Source organism: Plasmodium coatneyi, chromosome 1 (assembly GCF_001680005.1).
Source record: "Plasmodium coatneyi strain Hackeri chromosome 1, complete sequence".
NCBI classification, from domain to species: domain Eukaryota; phylum Apicomplexa; class Aconoidasida; order Haemosporida; family Plasmodiidae; genus Plasmodium; species Plasmodium coatneyi.
This window is the reverse complement of record NC_033556.1, coordinates 155,525-172,227: the sequence shown is the minus strand read 5'-3', so window position 1 is coordinate 172,227 and position 16,703 is coordinate 155,525. Positions and strand designations below refer to the sequence as shown.

The 16,703-nt window shown below is 41.4% G+C and overlaps 2 protein-coding genes across 2 annotated transcripts; one reads left to right on the top strand and one right to left on the bottom strand.

Annotated features, from left to right (window-relative positions):
• Nucleotides 1–1,717: 1,717 nt before the first annotated feature.
• Nucleotides 1,718–4,909, top strand: PCOAH_00000320 (Uncharacterized protein; the record flags this gene model as incomplete). The annotated part of the gene is made up of 1 exon (XM_020056853.1): nucleotides 1,718–4,909. One exon carries the CDS (start codon nucleotides 1,718–1,720, stop codon nucleotides 4,907–4,909), a length of 3,192 nt encoding a protein of 1,063 aa, XP_019912598.1.
• Nucleotides 4,910–5,604: 695 nt separating this feature from the next.
• PCOAH_00000310 (Uncharacterized protein) lies at nucleotides 5,605–15,567 on the bottom strand (the record flags this gene model as incomplete). The annotated part of the gene is made up of 1 exon (XM_020056852.1): nucleotides 5,605–15,567. One exon carries the CDS (start codon nucleotides 15,565–15,567, stop codon nucleotides 5,605–5,607), a length of 9,963 nt encoding a protein of 3,320 aa, XP_019912519.1.
• Nucleotides 15,568–16,703: the final 1,136 nt, after the last annotated feature.

Below are 16,703 nucleotides of genomic sequence, written 5' to 3'. Positions count from 1 at the left end.
GCGTAAAAGTAAGAACGTTTTGCCATGTCCACTCGGTAGGCGGCGTTAACATGGCACTTCCCAATGTGTGTAAACGTGCATACGTTTCCTTTTTTAACTACTCAACCGGATGTCATAGAGGTCGCGGTAGAGAAATCCCCGCTGGCACTTTTTTCCCCCTTCCAAAAGGCAGAAATGCTCGGCGTACCTCTTAGACACGTTGATATGTGGGCATACGGTCGAACAAAACAGAAGGACCAAAAAAGAAAGAACGCCAGAGAAAATGGTACCCAAAATAGAACACCCAAAAGTTAGGCCATAAAAATATTCGCATATCAACGTAGGATCGGTGAAATGTCCAAATGTTACACAAAAAGAAAAAAATGCTAAATGGTGTAATGAGACGTTTGTGTATTACCCTGTATTGCTAACTTTTAAGAGTTAATAAAAAAAGGAATATTAATCTTCAATGATGTGCCTTTTTTCTCATTTGTCCAATTGGACTGGTCATTTTTTTATCCATACAATTGGGCTTAACTGCACAAAACTGATAGAACGGCAGTAATGTTTTTTCTTTTTTTCGTTCCTTTTGGTCAGTTAAAACAGTTGCCAATTGGGGTGTTACGCAACTACTACCGTATTTGAGCATTCGAATGGTACTTCCCTCGTTTTCATGTAACGGCTACGTGTGCATATTTCGAAGGGGGCCTAGTTAAGACATAGGAAGAGAGGCCAAATCTATACGCATACGTAACCGTAGTTCTATTCTGCAAACATAAATCACGCGGTGATGAATCCTTTTATGGAGAGGAAGATGAATATGGGGAAATGAGCATCCGACATTATCAACACTATCATATTGCAACATCGCGAAAGGGGCTTCAAAAAGCATCTCACTTCAACCGATTGGTGATTAGCCACAATATGCGATGCGTCCATTAAAACGCTTTTTCCCTTTCCACCTGGAGATGAATAACCGCGGAGGAAATTTACTGCTCATTTGCAAAGAAGTTTAAAAATAAAATTAAAAAATAAAGTAAAAAAAATAAAGCAAAATAAAACAGTTATGTAGCTCGTTCAGTCTTCTTTGCCTCTTAATCACCGCGCACCATTGTTGGTATGCCAAAATGAACAGATTTACACCGCACCGTTTTTGCAAAATTGGAAAAAAAAAAAAAAAAAAAAAAATGAAGGCGCGGAGCATAATAAGCATCATTACTAGGACTTCCCTGCATTAAATAAATCACCTTTTGAGATAGCCATAGAGGGCAAAGTAGTACTATGAGGATATCGCACCTACGAAGAGGAACAAAAACTGCAGTTCGTCAAAAGGGGGCAAAACACGCGACAGTATTTGTTTTTTAATAGTGCCACTTGGTACGGGTAAGTGTACATGTTGGCAAGCGGATTATAGAAGCGGGAAAAAAAAAAAAATCAATCAAAGTAGGTTAAAGCAAAATAGGCCCAAACCGTGAACCCTGCAAAACCAGCCAAATGATGCAGTTCTTCCGCCAAACAGCGGCTTACAAAATAAGGTACGAGGGCGTAACAACGGTTGACCGAAGGGCGTGCCAGCCCAGTTAAATGAAAATCGTTGCGTCCCCCATTTGTACATAATAATAGGTGGGGCAGTTAAACGAAGCAAAAAAAAAAAAATAAAAGTAGATAAATGAACGCTGAACAGTGCGAACAAGAGGAGACTGCACGTCTACCGTCACCACCCCCAGTAGAGGCAACCATGTCGGCCAAGGAAGACGTCCCATACTACGACAACACGAACCTGCTACAGAAAAATGAAAACTTCTTTAACTATTACATCCATCAAAAAATAATCAAGGAAAATGAAGTGGACAATTTTATGACCGTTATAAACACAGAATTACCAATCACATTTCGTGTTCTAAACAACAATAAGTACAGCAAATTTATTCACGAAAATATAAAAAAGAAATTGGAACATCTTTGTAAGGACAACTATGCGATTACAAAGTTGAATGAAGAGGACCAGATGTATGAGATATACTTGACGAGGTCCCAAATTAAAAAAGATGAAAATTATAAAAATTTGTATAACTATTTAATAAACTTAAATGAGAGTGGGTACATATTTAGACAGGAGCTGGTAAGCATGCTGCCAGTGTTGTTCCTAAAGTTGAAAGAGAATTATTTTGTTCTGGACATGTGCGCAGCTCCTGGATCGAAGACGGCTCAGATTGTGGATTACATGCACCTCATTAGCAAGAGGAATGTAAAAAATTATTTGATTCGGAAGTTTATTCAGCGCAACTCGTCCCCTTTGGGAGGATCCCTTGGGGGCGTGCACACCAATTTAGACAATGACGATAGCAGTGTCAGCGGCGATGATAGCAATGATCGTGGCGACGTAAGCAATGAAAGTGCCTTCCACCTAAACAGCAGCCATGGAAATCCCCCCTCTGAGGAGAAAAACCAGCTGTACAAAAGCCTGCACGACGCACTAGACGGTAATCAATACGACGATGAACTGTTCAAGTACATCCTCAACACAGACAACCATTTGTACGGGCACTACAAGGAGCTCATTTCGAATAGCAACCCCACCGGTGTCGTCATCGCAAATGATGCGAATTTTAAAAGGTGCTGCATGTTGTTCCATCGGCTAAAAAATATACACAGTAATTGTCTAGTGGTAACAAACAACAACGCACTTAACTTTCCTTACATTTATGTGAAGGATGATGAGGGAAATACAAATGAGAAGAGGTACTTTGACTCGGTTTTGTGTGACGTTCCATGTAGTGGCGATGGGACTCTGCGAAAGGATAGAAATATCTGGTTAAATTGGAACCCATATAATGCGTACAATTTATTTCAAATGCAAGTCAGTATTTTAAAAAGGTCCATCGAATTGACCAAGGAAGGTGGGAATATTGTATACAGTACATGTTCGCTAAACCCGATTGAAAATGAGGCCGTCATTTGCGAAGTTTTCAATTCGGTAGAAAATAGGAACTGCCTTAAATTAATCAATTTTGGGAACGAACTTATAGATAAATTAAATTTTAAACCAGGGCTAAATGAATGGAAAGTGATGATGGACGATCAGTGGTTTGATACGTATGAGCAATATTGTAATTATTTGCAAAGTAGGGAACATGGGAAATATAAAAAAATTTACGACAAAATACAACCTGGGATGTTTACTCCGGGTGAGGAATTCATGAATGAGATTAACTTGAAATACGTGAAGCGATTTTTTCCTCATCATTACAACGCGGGTGGATTCTTCATAGCAGTTATTAAAAAGTGCGGAAAGCTCCAGTGGAAGGAAGAAAAAAAAAAAAAAAAAAAAATTTACAAGAAATTGAGCAAGGCGGATAAGGACGAGTACAGGAAAAAGTACAAATATAGAAGACATAAAAAGGGAAGCAAAAAAAAGGACAGGGAAAAAAATGGAGACATTATTCCATCCAATGAGGTAAATCAAAATTGTAGTGAACAAAATGGCAATACCGAATCGGTTGATGGTGTCGTTTACATTTCTGATTATGTTCCCAAACAGGTCAAGCAAAGTGACCACGCGAAAATATCCTCCTCAGACAGTAACCTACACATGAGTAACAACGCACAGACGGTGGACCAAAGCGACGTGGAAGAAAACTACAACGTAATCGATATTGACGATGTGATGACTAGCTACAATGTTGTGACGAGCAACGAAGTGACGAAGAAATACAACCTGATCGACAATGACGATCTGAGCAGTAACTACAACATGATAGACAGTGACGACATGGTGAGGAGTTTCCAACCCAGTGGAGGACACGGAGGGGGTGTAATAAGACTCATCAATAAGCAGAGTGAGGAGGCGCTGCATAGTTACATGGGTGGCCAGGTTGGCAGCAAGTTGGGGTGCAAAATGGCTAGCGAAATGGAACAGGAAAGTGATCAACAGAACGAGGAGGAAGCGAGAACACCCCAGCGGGAGGAGCGCAAAATGACCAAGCAACAGGAGTACGTGAGCCTGGAGTACTACGAAAAATTGCGCCCAACGCACGACCTCCTAAACAGAGTAAAAAATTATTTCAACCTGAATGACAACTTTATGTCTATTAAGGAGAATTTATATATTCACCTCAAGGATGACTCCAATTTTGCAAAATTATCGATCGACGAGAGGATCAATGTGAATATTAAGAAGATAAATTTGGTCAGCAAGCATACTAAGGATATTTTAGAATGCTACACAAAAATAAAACTAAAGATTATCAGCGCGGGGATCACTGTTATCCAGATAGACAAGAATAAAAAGAACGGAGTGGAAAACTACTACCGAATAAACTACAGTGGGTGCCTGAATTTCTTGCCCTTCTTTAAAGACGTAGATACATTTTTGCTGGACAAGACATGTAGGGAGGAAATTATCAAAAGTTATTTTGCTCCTGTTTATGAGAATGAGCAGAGGGTGTTTGACTTTGAAGGTTACATGGAGCAGCTGATCGGGGAGCGGAAGAGCACCATGTCCAGGGCCGTGGCCAAGGCGAAGGCGGCAGGGGAAGTGGAAAATAAAGCGAGTGTGAAGGAGGAAGGTAATAGTGTTGGTGTGAAGAAGGAAGGCGAGGTAAAAGAGGAAAACCAAAACGACGCCAAAGTGGAAAAAACAGACGAGCCCATCGCGGACCACCAAGAAGGGCAAAATGACGTGAACACCATTTGGGTGAAAAGCGATGCCATCCTGGATCTCATAAAAGTAGATAAGTCCAAAATAAATAACATCACCAAAGAGACAATTAGGCAGACGGCAAAGCTGACGAAACATTCCCCCAATATTCTGTTAACCCTAAATAGGAATAAACAAATTTTGGCCATCCCTGCGAATAAAGGAAACTTGTTTGTAGATATTAGCATTGATAAGAACTCCATCATCATGCTGCCATATATCTTAAACTAGAAAAAATTTCGAGTTTGCGCTGGGTTACATTTTTGTGCTATCCCGTGTATGTGTGTGTTCGCTGTGCCGTCTTTTAAAATGGCATCATCTGGTATGTCAGCGTTGCATTGTCTCCTCCACGTGGACATACCAACAGAGTGCCATTTTTCGAAAGTGCGAACATGACGCTTTCAACCCGATTGGTGACCTGCTATTTGAGTGAACCGCTCACGTTAAGCGCGCACCCTAGGGCTACACTGTTCGTTGTTCCATTCTAATTCGTTTGCTCGTTCATTTGCACTGCGCGTTTGTGTATGTTTTTTTTTTTTTTTTTTTTTTTTTTTTCCGTTTCATTATGCGCAACGCTGGACACATTTAATCCAACTGCGTTCGCAATTTTGCAATACGTTTGAGCTGTCACAAAATGGTTGCCGTTATGTTCTTTTTGTGATGACAAAAAATTGGTAAGAAAAAAAAAAATTAACAGGTGAGGGGGAATGACTCAAACAATTTTTCCTTTCGCAAGGAGTGCCCTTTTTCGTGAGGCGTTTCCAAGACGGAAAAGGTAGTTTCCCCCATCAAATGAGGCTTAAAGGACGAAAAAAGTAGATGCCCACCTTGGGGTGAAGTGTGCATATATGGGTGCACTTTTTCCAGTTCAGTTTGGAAAACACGGCTGTTTTCCCTCCCTGCTTATGCAAACCACTGCGGTGGCCTCACTTGGCGTGCCTGCCGATGAACATGTCCTCATTCGCGTCGTCTTCGCTATTTATGACATTGTAGAAGTTGTCCACTGAGTAGCGCAATTTTAAAGGTCTGTATTTTTCAGCGTTTGTATTTTTTGGTGGCAGTTGCACTGGGATCGCTTTCATATTCTCACGAGACATTTTTTTGTAATTTTGAAAATTTCGAATGGCGCTGGTAAGCTTTTTGGGGTCAATATGGGCCTTCTTTTTGGACGCCTGGTTGTCACCCTTATTATTTGGGCCGCTTCCCATTTGGCCTTTCTTCGCTTGAGCATTTTTTGCAGTCAGTTTTCTTTTTAACTCGTGAACAAAGTTTTGTTTCGAATCCTGCGGTAGGTAGGATGCCAAATATTTTGTATCCGTTTGTCCTCTAGTTAGCGATTTTTTCCTTTTGCCTAATGCGCTTTTCATTACCCCCCCGTTCGAGTGGCCTTCATGCTTTGTGTGGTACTTCCCCGTGGGGGAGTCAATTACGGTGCTATCCTCCAGATTAGTCCTCTCCCCAACTGCCCCCCTCTTCACTTTTTTCCATAAACTTCCCGTGTACTTCGATTCGAAAGAGAAGTTAGAGTTCATTTGAACCGATTCGTAATGCGGCATAATTTTTGTAATGGGGAGGTCATTTCCTCCAAAATGTTCTTCATTGAATGAAATGATAGACGAGCTGTTGTTTTGTGTGTGTCCTCTTTTGGCTAGGCTGTTCTTCAGTTCGTAACTGGAGTCGTACGCACTGTGAAACCCGTGAACAGTGCGTCTCTTCCGTGTGGTCTCCTCTCCCAATGCATTTACTGACCGGCTTGCATTTTTCTTGCCCCTTTTTTCTAAGCTGTAAAAAATGCTCGAATTGGAATCCCCAATAGTAATCGATCTTCGCATCCGTTTTGTGCTGCCGTAAAATGGAGAATTGTTATTATTTCCCTTGACCCGTGAGTTACCACCATCGACATAAATGTCTTCACTTAGGTGGAGCCTTCTGTGTGAGTTGTTAGGATTTCCTTTGAGCAGATTCAAACTGTTCCTTTTTTTTTTCAGGGAATATATTTTTTTATAATTTTCCGTTTTGTTCATTTGGTAGTTAACTTCGTTATTGACTTCATTCCAGTTGTAAAAAAGATTATACTCATCATTGAATCCGTCATCTGTGAAAACTTTTATGTCTTCCATGTTGAGGCCATTCTCCGACACGCTTCGCACGTTGGAGGCCTCCTTCCCTTCCTTCTTGGCGTATGTTTGCGTGTTGCTCTTTCTTGGAAGTTCACCTTGGTTGGAAGAATTGGAATGGTGGGAAGAAGGGGAATAATTTGATGTGCCCCTCGTGGGTATCTTCCCTCCCTTTTGCATCAAACTGTTGTAACCGTTTGAGGGCAGACTACGATGGAGGGTACCACTTCTATCCCTGCTGCGTCTGATGGTGGGGAAAATGTTGCCCTGTTCGATTAACTCAATGAAGGATTCTTGCGTGTCTGTTTTAATACATTGCATTACGTCCCCATGAACGTCTTTGTGTTTGTATTCGCTACGCTTTTCTTTGCGTGATTTTAAAGGATGACGTAATTTTGCTTCACGACTGAACTCCTTGTTGCGTTTCCTCGTGTCTATTTCGTACCCACTGGATGAAGAAATCGAATTGGAGTTTTCTCCCAGGATATCCTTAACGAAGAATGTCATTTTAGATGCGTCATCACTATCTTCTGTGCTAGCCGTGTCTATGCACGTGTTGTATTTTTTGAGGGAGTAATTATTTTCGCCTATGCGTAAATTTTCTGGTGACCACGAATACGTTTTAATGATGCTGTTAAAGTGTTTGATGTAGTCGGAGTTGTCGAAAATGCGATCGCTGTTCTTTGTGGTGCGGCCTCTCATGGTGGTACACTTCTTTCTTCTCCTTCGTACGATCAACTCATTTTCCTTCTTATAACGATTTGTCCCCCCCAAATTAAAATTTTTCGTTCCACCGTTTTTCTCCTCCACGTCACTTTCAGTGCTTTGCGAGTTTTCTAAGCTGATCGGCGTCCTCTCCGTGAGGGTCAATTTGGTGTGGCTCCTGGGAGGTCTCCCGCTCGTTCGCGCTTTTCCCTTCGAGGAGAACTCTTCGGAGAAGTCGTCTTCATCGTCCTCGTCTATGTCTGCTTCGATCGCTTCGTCCACATGCACCTCTCCTGCGTCATCTTTTTTTTTCTCTTCCCCATTAGAGGTATCCTTTCCTCCTCCTGGACCAGTGACCACAGCTGTTCCCCTTCCGAGGAAGTGCTGCTGATTGGGATTACTGCGCGTCTTCGTTTGCTCATTTATTTGAGGCATGTTCTGTTGGGCTCCGTCCACGCTGTTGGGGTAGTCATATTTTTTCTTACCCTTTATATGGTTATTCGATGAACCGGTTTGCGAATCCATGGGGCCCTTACTTACCATAGGGGAAGATATTTCCCCCGACAGGGAGGTGATCTGAGCGGCTCCAACATTCTTGTGTAGTTTTCCGCCATGTGTGTATGAGAGTGGAATTTTCCCTGCTTTTGGTTCATCATAGGTCATCATTTTCGTGACGACGTTATGGTCCACTTTGAGCACATCCACGTGGTTAATATTTTTGTAACTATTTGCGAGAGGATCAGCTCTCAAATTCGTACTACCCTTAGATTGTATTATTTTCTCTTCCTGGAAGGGGGGAGTTTTATTGGAAAGATTCATTTCCACCTGGTTACCCACACGGTTGTGCAATTGGTCTCCTGCACTTGTGCCAACTTTCTCACTGCTACCACCGTGTATTTTTGAACCTTCGTAAATTTCATAATTGGTAAAATTGTTTTTTAAGTAATTTTTTTCCTTCCCGATTTGGTGGTCTACGTGTGTGCTTCCCAGTTGATCTTTACTTGGATTGGGCTCACCTCTGTTTAGCTCTTTTTCCTTGCCTGAACGTAGCGCGTCTTTTACCGCGAAATAGTCCCACTCCTTCACATTCCCCGTGGCGTGTACCGTTGAATGGTTCGAAGTGGGTGAAGAGATGCACTTTGATTGACCCTGCTCCCCCTTCGTCTCCTCACCACAACTGCTCCTATTACCACTTCCCTCCTTGACAACATCGGTATTGATAAGGATTTCCATTCTATCCTTTGTGTTGGATCCATCAACTGCCTCACTTATTATGATTGCGGATTTTTTTGCGTCCAAGTCGGCACTCCCATCATCCGTTGCTTCTTTACTGCTAAGCTGGTGCATCCTTCTTTTCACACTGTCGATATTTTCGAAACTTTTATAAGCAAAGGATTCGTACAAGGCGTCGCTTCCGACTAGTACCCCCGAAGGTTCAATACCTGAGGATGAGGTGACGTCAGATATTTTGCTTTCAAATCCGTAGGCCTGATCAAATATGTTCACATTTGGTTTATGTATATGAAGGGTATGTTCCTTTTGTAAAGTTTCCACACCGTTATCAGATTTTCCTTCATCGGAGGAGGCAGCTTCATGACTCTGCTTTTCGCTACCACTGCTTTGTAAGACTAAATTTAAATCCGCCTTTTTAATTATCTTTTCTTCACAAGGGCGATGATTGCTGCTGTTTATTTTACCTCTCAGGTGATCCAACGGTTCATCTTCGTTAAGACTTTCTAAGTTGCTTAAGCTGTAGAAGATATCACTGCTTGATTTTTTCTTCTCATTTTTTCCTCCATCCTTTTGCCTTTCTTGTTCCTCTACTTCTTTTTTCCCCTTCGAAATAACTAACTCCTCAATCATGTTTTGTCTCTTGTTTGAACAGAGTGTCCCTTTCTTGTTTCGGTCCTTGTATGTGTAAGCGTTTTCTCCAGCGTGGTCCCATGGTAGGTGTTCCCCAGGAATGCTCACCTGATTGTTTTTGTGAAGATATTTATTTGTTTCCCCTTTATGCAAATTACTTCCTGCTAAAGGGGTGTCATTTTGTATCTTCTTTAGGTGAGTTCCTTTGGGGGCAATGCTTTCCTCTTTGTTTGGCGGTCTCTCCTGTTTATCGTGGTAATCACTGTGGAGTTTCGCCTTCCCATCATAATGATTGCCATTACGATCTGAACTAACATAGTTCAATTCGAGGAAGCCGCCCTCCTTTTCACCCTTCTTGTAGACCATTGTAGAGTGAGCGTCCAGAGGTAGTTTGGCCTTTCCTATGTTCTTCTCCAGTTTCGCATTTCCTTCCTGCTTGTCTTTCAAAATTGCGTTTTTCATCAACCGATCGCCGTTTTCAAACATGTACGTATTGAGGAAATTTACAATGTGTTCATCGTAAAAATTGGGGGATAGTGTCCCACTTGCGTTTTTGTCTTTCTGTCCCTGCCACTTTTTTTTATCATCATACAGATGATAGTATTGTGTCTTCCTTTCCTTTGCGTTTCTGATGATGGTGCCTTCGCTCTGTTGGTGCTTCTGCGGGGTGTTCACTTGGTGGTTATCCTTTTTCGCATTTTCCCCGTCAAACACCACTTCGTTGTATACACTCACTTCACAGGGGTTGCTATTCTCCAAGTACTTGTTGATAAACTCGAGTAGAAAGGTGTCATTCAGTTTGCTGTCCTCCAGGTCGACACTATTTGGAGGTGAGCATAAATATTTTTTCAAATCTTTTATGAGGTCATGCGTGTCGAGGTTGAAGTTGCTGCTCGTTTGGTGTTCACTTGAAAATTTGTAAGAATCGTCACTTTTTTCTTCACCATTTTTGGGGTAATTAGAAGGATAGGCGAACTTTCCTTTGTGGTAGGCCCCTTCAGCAGATCGCTTACAACCTTGCGATGAATCGAAGTTGCTGGAATTGTTGTAACTCACTTGGTTGCTATGTATGAAGTACTCCTTTACAGGGGATGGAATGTTTGTTGGGTTGCTTGCCCCACTCACTTTTGCACTCACCATATGGTGATTCCATTTTGCATTTTCTTCTCCTTTTCGCTGGTTTGATGGTGTCTCTTTGTGCTCTCCGAGATGGGCGTTTTCCATTTTGAGGCTCTTTTGTGTCCCTTCATGATCGTATTTATTGTTCCCCTTTGCCTGATCGAGGGGGCATCTCAACGTCGATGTGGAGACGCTGCTATGGAGTTCCTTTCCATTGAAAAGAATCCCCTTTTCTGCATTATGCGAAACGTCCGATTTTAGCTCCCCCGTCTGGTTACACTTTTCATTTTTGCCTTTCCATTTCTGATTATTTTGAAGGAGTGGTTTCTTAGGGTCATCTTTCATCTCCCCGTCGTGTAATTTGTGGTATGGTTCGTTCAGCCTTTCTGCGTTAGAGGCCCCCCCTTCGTGTGTGCTGCTGGCGCTGCTGCCACTGGTGTTTTTGTTCTTTGCGTCTATGGGTTGCTTGGGTTTGTTTTTTTTCTCTAGCTCCAATTTTACGTTGTTCAATTTGGACGATAAGCCTCTCTGGGTGGGTGAAAACTTGTTGCCCCCTGTTTGTGCATGTCCTCCATAAGTCGCATAAGCAGGAAGAGACCCTTCTGAGATGTTGCCATAAGTTTGCGTCTCACTTAGATGGTTATCCTCTTGGGTATCATCAACGTGAAGTTTCTTTTCTTTGAGGATTTTATTTTTCCCCTTTTTTTTATGCTTGACACTTTCCTCGCTGCTACTACAAATTAGGGTGAACTTTATTTTTGCCCTTACATCATCTGAGGGCACCGAATCGATCCTCCCTGGAACCGTTTTGCTATCGATTTTTTTTTTCTTTTTTTCCAAATTTAAATCATTATTTATGTACTCGTTGAATGCGTTATATGTCCAGTGGTTCGTGTCCTTTTTGCCCTTCTTCCTTAAGCACTCGATGCTCCCTTTGGATTTGTTCTTCGCTATGTTAAGATTCCCCAATTGGTGTCCCGTCCCCCCTGTTGGGAGGCTTTTATTTAATTCGTTCTTCCCACTTGAATCCTCCCTCCTTTTTAGTTCATTCGAAAGGTGCTGCTCATTTTGCACGTTTCTCTTTTTTAGGTGCATCTCTTTTTTCTTCGTGTGGATTATTTGCTTGGCTAAGTATTCTCCATTTTTTTTCACACAACCTTCCGTGGTGGCCGCCCCGTTTGCCTCCTCATCACATATGGTTTTCTTAATATTGGAATAAATTTCCTCTATATTTTTTAAGTTGTTCATTTGGTCGTCATCCTTCTGTTCAGCTTGGCTGGTGCTACTATGAGGCACCCTGCTGTCCCGGGTAGACACGAAATTTTTAATAAAGTTGCTTAAAATTTCGTCAAAGTGTTTTATATCGGTGGAATCGGCGTCCGAGTCGCTTTGCATCTGCACGTCTGTGTTGTCTGTGCTGCCTGTTGCAGGTAGTTCACTTTCTTTGATTGCCTCATTTTGCTTGTTCTGCAGGATGAGCGACTCGGCGTAATTTAGAAGGTCATTCAGGTTGAAGTTTTCCCCGTGTTCTTTCACCACGTGTGATGTGCTTAGATTTATCAGGTCTTCGCCGTTTCCTTGCGGTGACGGTTGCCTTTCCTTTCTCGGGGCACCAATTAGAGCGTTCAGATCATGATCCCAATCAGCATCAATAAGAGACGTTTTCCCCACCATGTGTGTAGAATAGTCCTTCATTTGTATCCCCTCTTCGGAATGCTTCTCTGCGACGATCTGGTTCAGCTGCTCAATCAAATTTGGAGTAAGCTTAGACGGGGAGAGAGTCATCTCTCCGTGGAGAATATCGTTCCCCTCCTGTTCATACAATGATGAAAGAAATTTATTTATGTTCGTGTCCTCTAAAAATGAGTGTACCTTTTTATAATCCACCATACACAACCTTTCAATGTTGCTGTTGGTGTCCATTAGGAAGGTGTTTATTATTCTATTTAAGGAGCTGCTGTTTGGTACCTCATCAGAAAATAAATGAGAAGTCTTAAGAGATGAGAAGGATTTCTGAATCGAATTTAGAATGCTGTTATTACTACTTAGAACTTGACTAATATCGAAGAGTTTAATTTCTTCCTGTTTTTCCAAAGTGCTGTGATTGGACTTTATGAATTCGTTCAGCTTATTCGAGTTAGCAAAGAGGTAATAAAAATCATTATTCATTTTTTTATAATCTAAATTTTTACACTTTAGCCATTCTTTGTAAACCCTTCCGATAATACCGGGGGAGTAGTACCAGAAGTAGTTCTCTGCCTTTTTGTTGTCTGCGTCGGTGGTGTTTGAGTTGGAAGTGAGGGAGTTGGAATTGAAGGAGTTGAACGTGGAGGAAAAAACGGGGATGTTCATATAATCATTGTTGAGATTGCTAAATAGGGAGTTGGTCCTCTCCTTTGCTGCTTTTCCTTCTGCGTTTAGCATGAACCGTGAGTAACACTCGTTTAATTCGTCATCTGTTCCGTTCAGCATGTCTGTCCATTTGGGAGCACCATTTAACAAACCGGCTGTACAATCTTGCTCCTTCTTGGATTGTCCCTCATTTGCTGCCCCGTATTCGTTCGTTAGGTTTACATTACTGCTAAGTTGGTTAGTCCAATTTGTATTCATATAATTGGGACTTCTTTCTTCGGATGGGGGAATGGAGGCATCCTTTAACGGGCTCAACACTGGAGATTCATTCTGAAGGGATGGCGACTCAGTGTTCTTTTCCAAAGTTGCATGTGATGAAGCAGGCGAAGAGTCGTTCATGCTAGTATTCCGTAGAAGTGCACTGGAGTTTACGGCCGATCCACGTTTCAATATATCCCCTTCGGTTGCACAATTTTGGCAGGAAAAAATATCACCATTACCAGTTGGATCTTCCCTCTCAGCCAACTCGATTAGCCTTACGAAGAACTTCTTTCGGTCCAAGTAAAATATAAGCTCATCGTAATTTTCCAGCAGGACATCTATTACGTGTGTGTACTTTGTGTAAAATAGGGAGGATGGGGAATATATGTCGTTTTCGCAGTGCGTAAGGTAAAGATCATGGTTCTGCAATGGTTTCTTTGGACCGACCTTATTCCGACTTCTTTCCTTCTGAACGAGGGATAGATTTTTTAGCAAAAAATTGGCACTCTTAGGTGCTCCCTTTTTGTTTTTCTTCCTGCATCGTCCTTTGTTCGCTTTTGTGTTGGCACCCTCATCTGTGTTGTAGTGGTTGCTCTGACATTCGGACGATTCTTCATGGATGCTTAGTACAAAGTCTTCCGTCTGGCTGTTTCCCTGGGATTGTGGGTTTTTCAACCGTTGCACTCGCTTGGGTGTTTTTTTTGCACCCATAGTGAGATTCCCCTGTTTGGTCTTCTTATGTGTGGTTTTCCTCCGTTTGGCCTTCTCCTTTATGCCCGTTCTGTCCCTATTCCTTGCCCCCCCGGACGGGTTACCTCTTTCTCTGCGTCTCCATCGCGAGCGCTTCAACTCGACCACTGTGTTGAGCAGGAGGTGCTTGTACAAATGAAGCTCGTTGTATGTGTATTTGCCCATATCGAGATGCACCTGCTTGCAGCTCCTCCTCTGGACGTTAAGAATTTTGTTGTCGTCATCTAAACTGAGTAGGTACTTCTCACGCACAAAATGGATCTCCCCCCCGTTGTACCCATCGTATTTTTTATTAAACGTGCTGTTTTCATCACTTTGGTTGATCGCATTTTCGTGGTTATCATCACCAGATTGATCACCCACAACGCTTTCGGCATGCGGAAAGACGCTCGAGTAGTACGCAGACCTCTGGGAAAAACACTTGGACAAGAAATTCTTGTGAGAAAAAAATATATAAAAAATGTACAACAAGTGAAGAACCAAAAAAAATATAAGAAAGATCATATAGAAGAGGAATATGTTGTTGCTCAATTGTGATAATTCGTTAGGAGGGAGCTCTGCCAGTTTGTTTGTTGTCGTGTTTTTCGATAAATACGTGCTAGCTACAATCGAATTCGTTATGATCGCAATTGTTTGAAGTATCAATGTAACTACGCTGCTTTTTTTACGAAGGGTGTAGGTAAGGACACTGGTCGAAAATAATATGAATGACATAATGATGAATAGAGTTTCTGCAAGACAAATAAATATAAAGAAAAAGGCTAGCACTCCAAAGGTAAAGAGGATGCATAGATCTAGGAAGTTGAAGAGGGTAACTATGTGGTGATATATCCAGACGTGTTTTTCTTTGCACCTTTTTACAGACCGTAGTGAGAGCATATATATAAATAGGATGGAAGCATAGGCAAGACATATGACCGTCTCCAGGATTAGTAGTCTCCTATTCGTGTTCGCATTTGAGATATCAATCTGTGTAATGCTATGACCGCGAATGTCCCCCATTTTTATGTTCGAAAAGGAATATGCAGTGGCTATAGAAATGAAAACAATGGCAACAATCGAGTTTAGCAGAGCCATATTTGATCGGCTATATTTTAGCTGTATCGATATGATCAGTAGCAGGATGGAGAGTAGCACTCCAACATATTCACTCATAATGGAAAAAATGATTAACAAACAGAAGAACATACAACTGAAGAGGCAACTTATGTCCTTCATTTGAAATAACCTCGATAAGTATTGCTTCCTGTTTGAGTCGTTGTACAATTTTAGTATCTTTTTCATTGTGTGGTTTATTTTCTCATTCATTTTTTCGATATTTTCTTGGCATTTTTCCTTCGTCAAGTGGGCACAAAACATGTTTTTTTTCTCTTTTTTTAGAAAAATTGCCTTAGAGGAACTCATGCTCAAATTTTCTTGTCTTTTCTCCACCACTGAGTCCTTCTTCACTCTGTGTGATATGTTCTTATTTTGAATATCCCAGTTAAGCACTTCATCATGCTTTAGCAAAAGTTCATTTGTAATTTTGTTATGTTTTTCCTCGCAAACATGCGGATTGGTTTTTCCTTTGTCCAGCTTAGTTTTCTTTTTTTGTTCCATTTTTTCGTCTTTTTTGGTGAAGGTACCAGAATGTGTAGTCTGCCCTTCCGTCACATGGCCATTTTCTTCTACATTGTGAGACACTGTGAAGTTTTCCAGGCTGCCCTCATATGAATTGTTCATTCTGCGCGGTAGTTGCGTCCTTTGCTTGGCTAAAAAGGGGATAGGGTGCACACGTGGGGGCTATGCACATATGTGTACGTGCATATGTGTGCTAACGTGGGGTGTTTAAAATGTCAAGATGAGATAATATCATCATAACGATATAGCGATGTATGCTAAACGAGGGGATAGTTACAAGTGTGCAGAAAAAATCAGCAAATTGCAGAGCAGTTACGTGCATGCAAATTGGGGGGACAAATATTTACGCAGGAAGGGTGGCTCGTTCACGTGAAGGAGGCTTCGCTCACCAGCACGTGTACACGGGGGTAGACACACCCACATGTGTAGAACAAACAAATGGAGCTAAGCGTAGTTTAGCAGCTTTGCGCGAATATTCGCACGTAAGACAACTTCCACTTGGTCTTCAAAAAAGTTACGGAAAAGACAAAGGGGTTATCATTCTCCTCAGCAACGAATTATGATGCCGGTAAAAAGTTCATGAAAGGTGAGATGAACATGCATACAAACGTGTAAGAAATACGAAACAAATGCGAAACAAATGCAGTGTGTAAAAAAATTAATCAAAGAAAGTGAATCTTCCAAGGGTATCGCGAATTGGGCGTTCCCCTATTTCCTGATTTTTAAGAAATCGCGGAAATTGGGTAAAGGGAAACAAGCTGACAAAACGTGGCATACAAGTGTGAAAAAAAAAAGAAAAGAAATGCATGGCAGCCATAGCATTTAGCAAACATCCGAATTAACGAAATATTTGTCAACTCTTAATTTAGCACTGTCCTAACAAAAATTATACAAACTTTGTCAATGCTTAGTGTATTTTATGTTTGCCTATGTGTACATGTGTTGGTACGCAAAAAGGATAATATACATATTTTTTTTTTTTTCACCTTTGCACATAAAAAATGGGAAAAAAAAAAAAAAGAATAAGGACAATAAGTGGGAAATTTGTTCTATTCGACAATTAACAAACAACGATATGGTATATATATACATGTATATATTTTTTTAAGTTAATTCTGTGTGCGGAACGGAGGTGTGTATTTTGAAAAAGCTCCGTGTATGCCTTCACAAAAAAATGTGTATTTGCGAAGGGGAAGTAGAGGAACGTGCTGTTGCCATGTCCCATTGTTCTTCCTTTT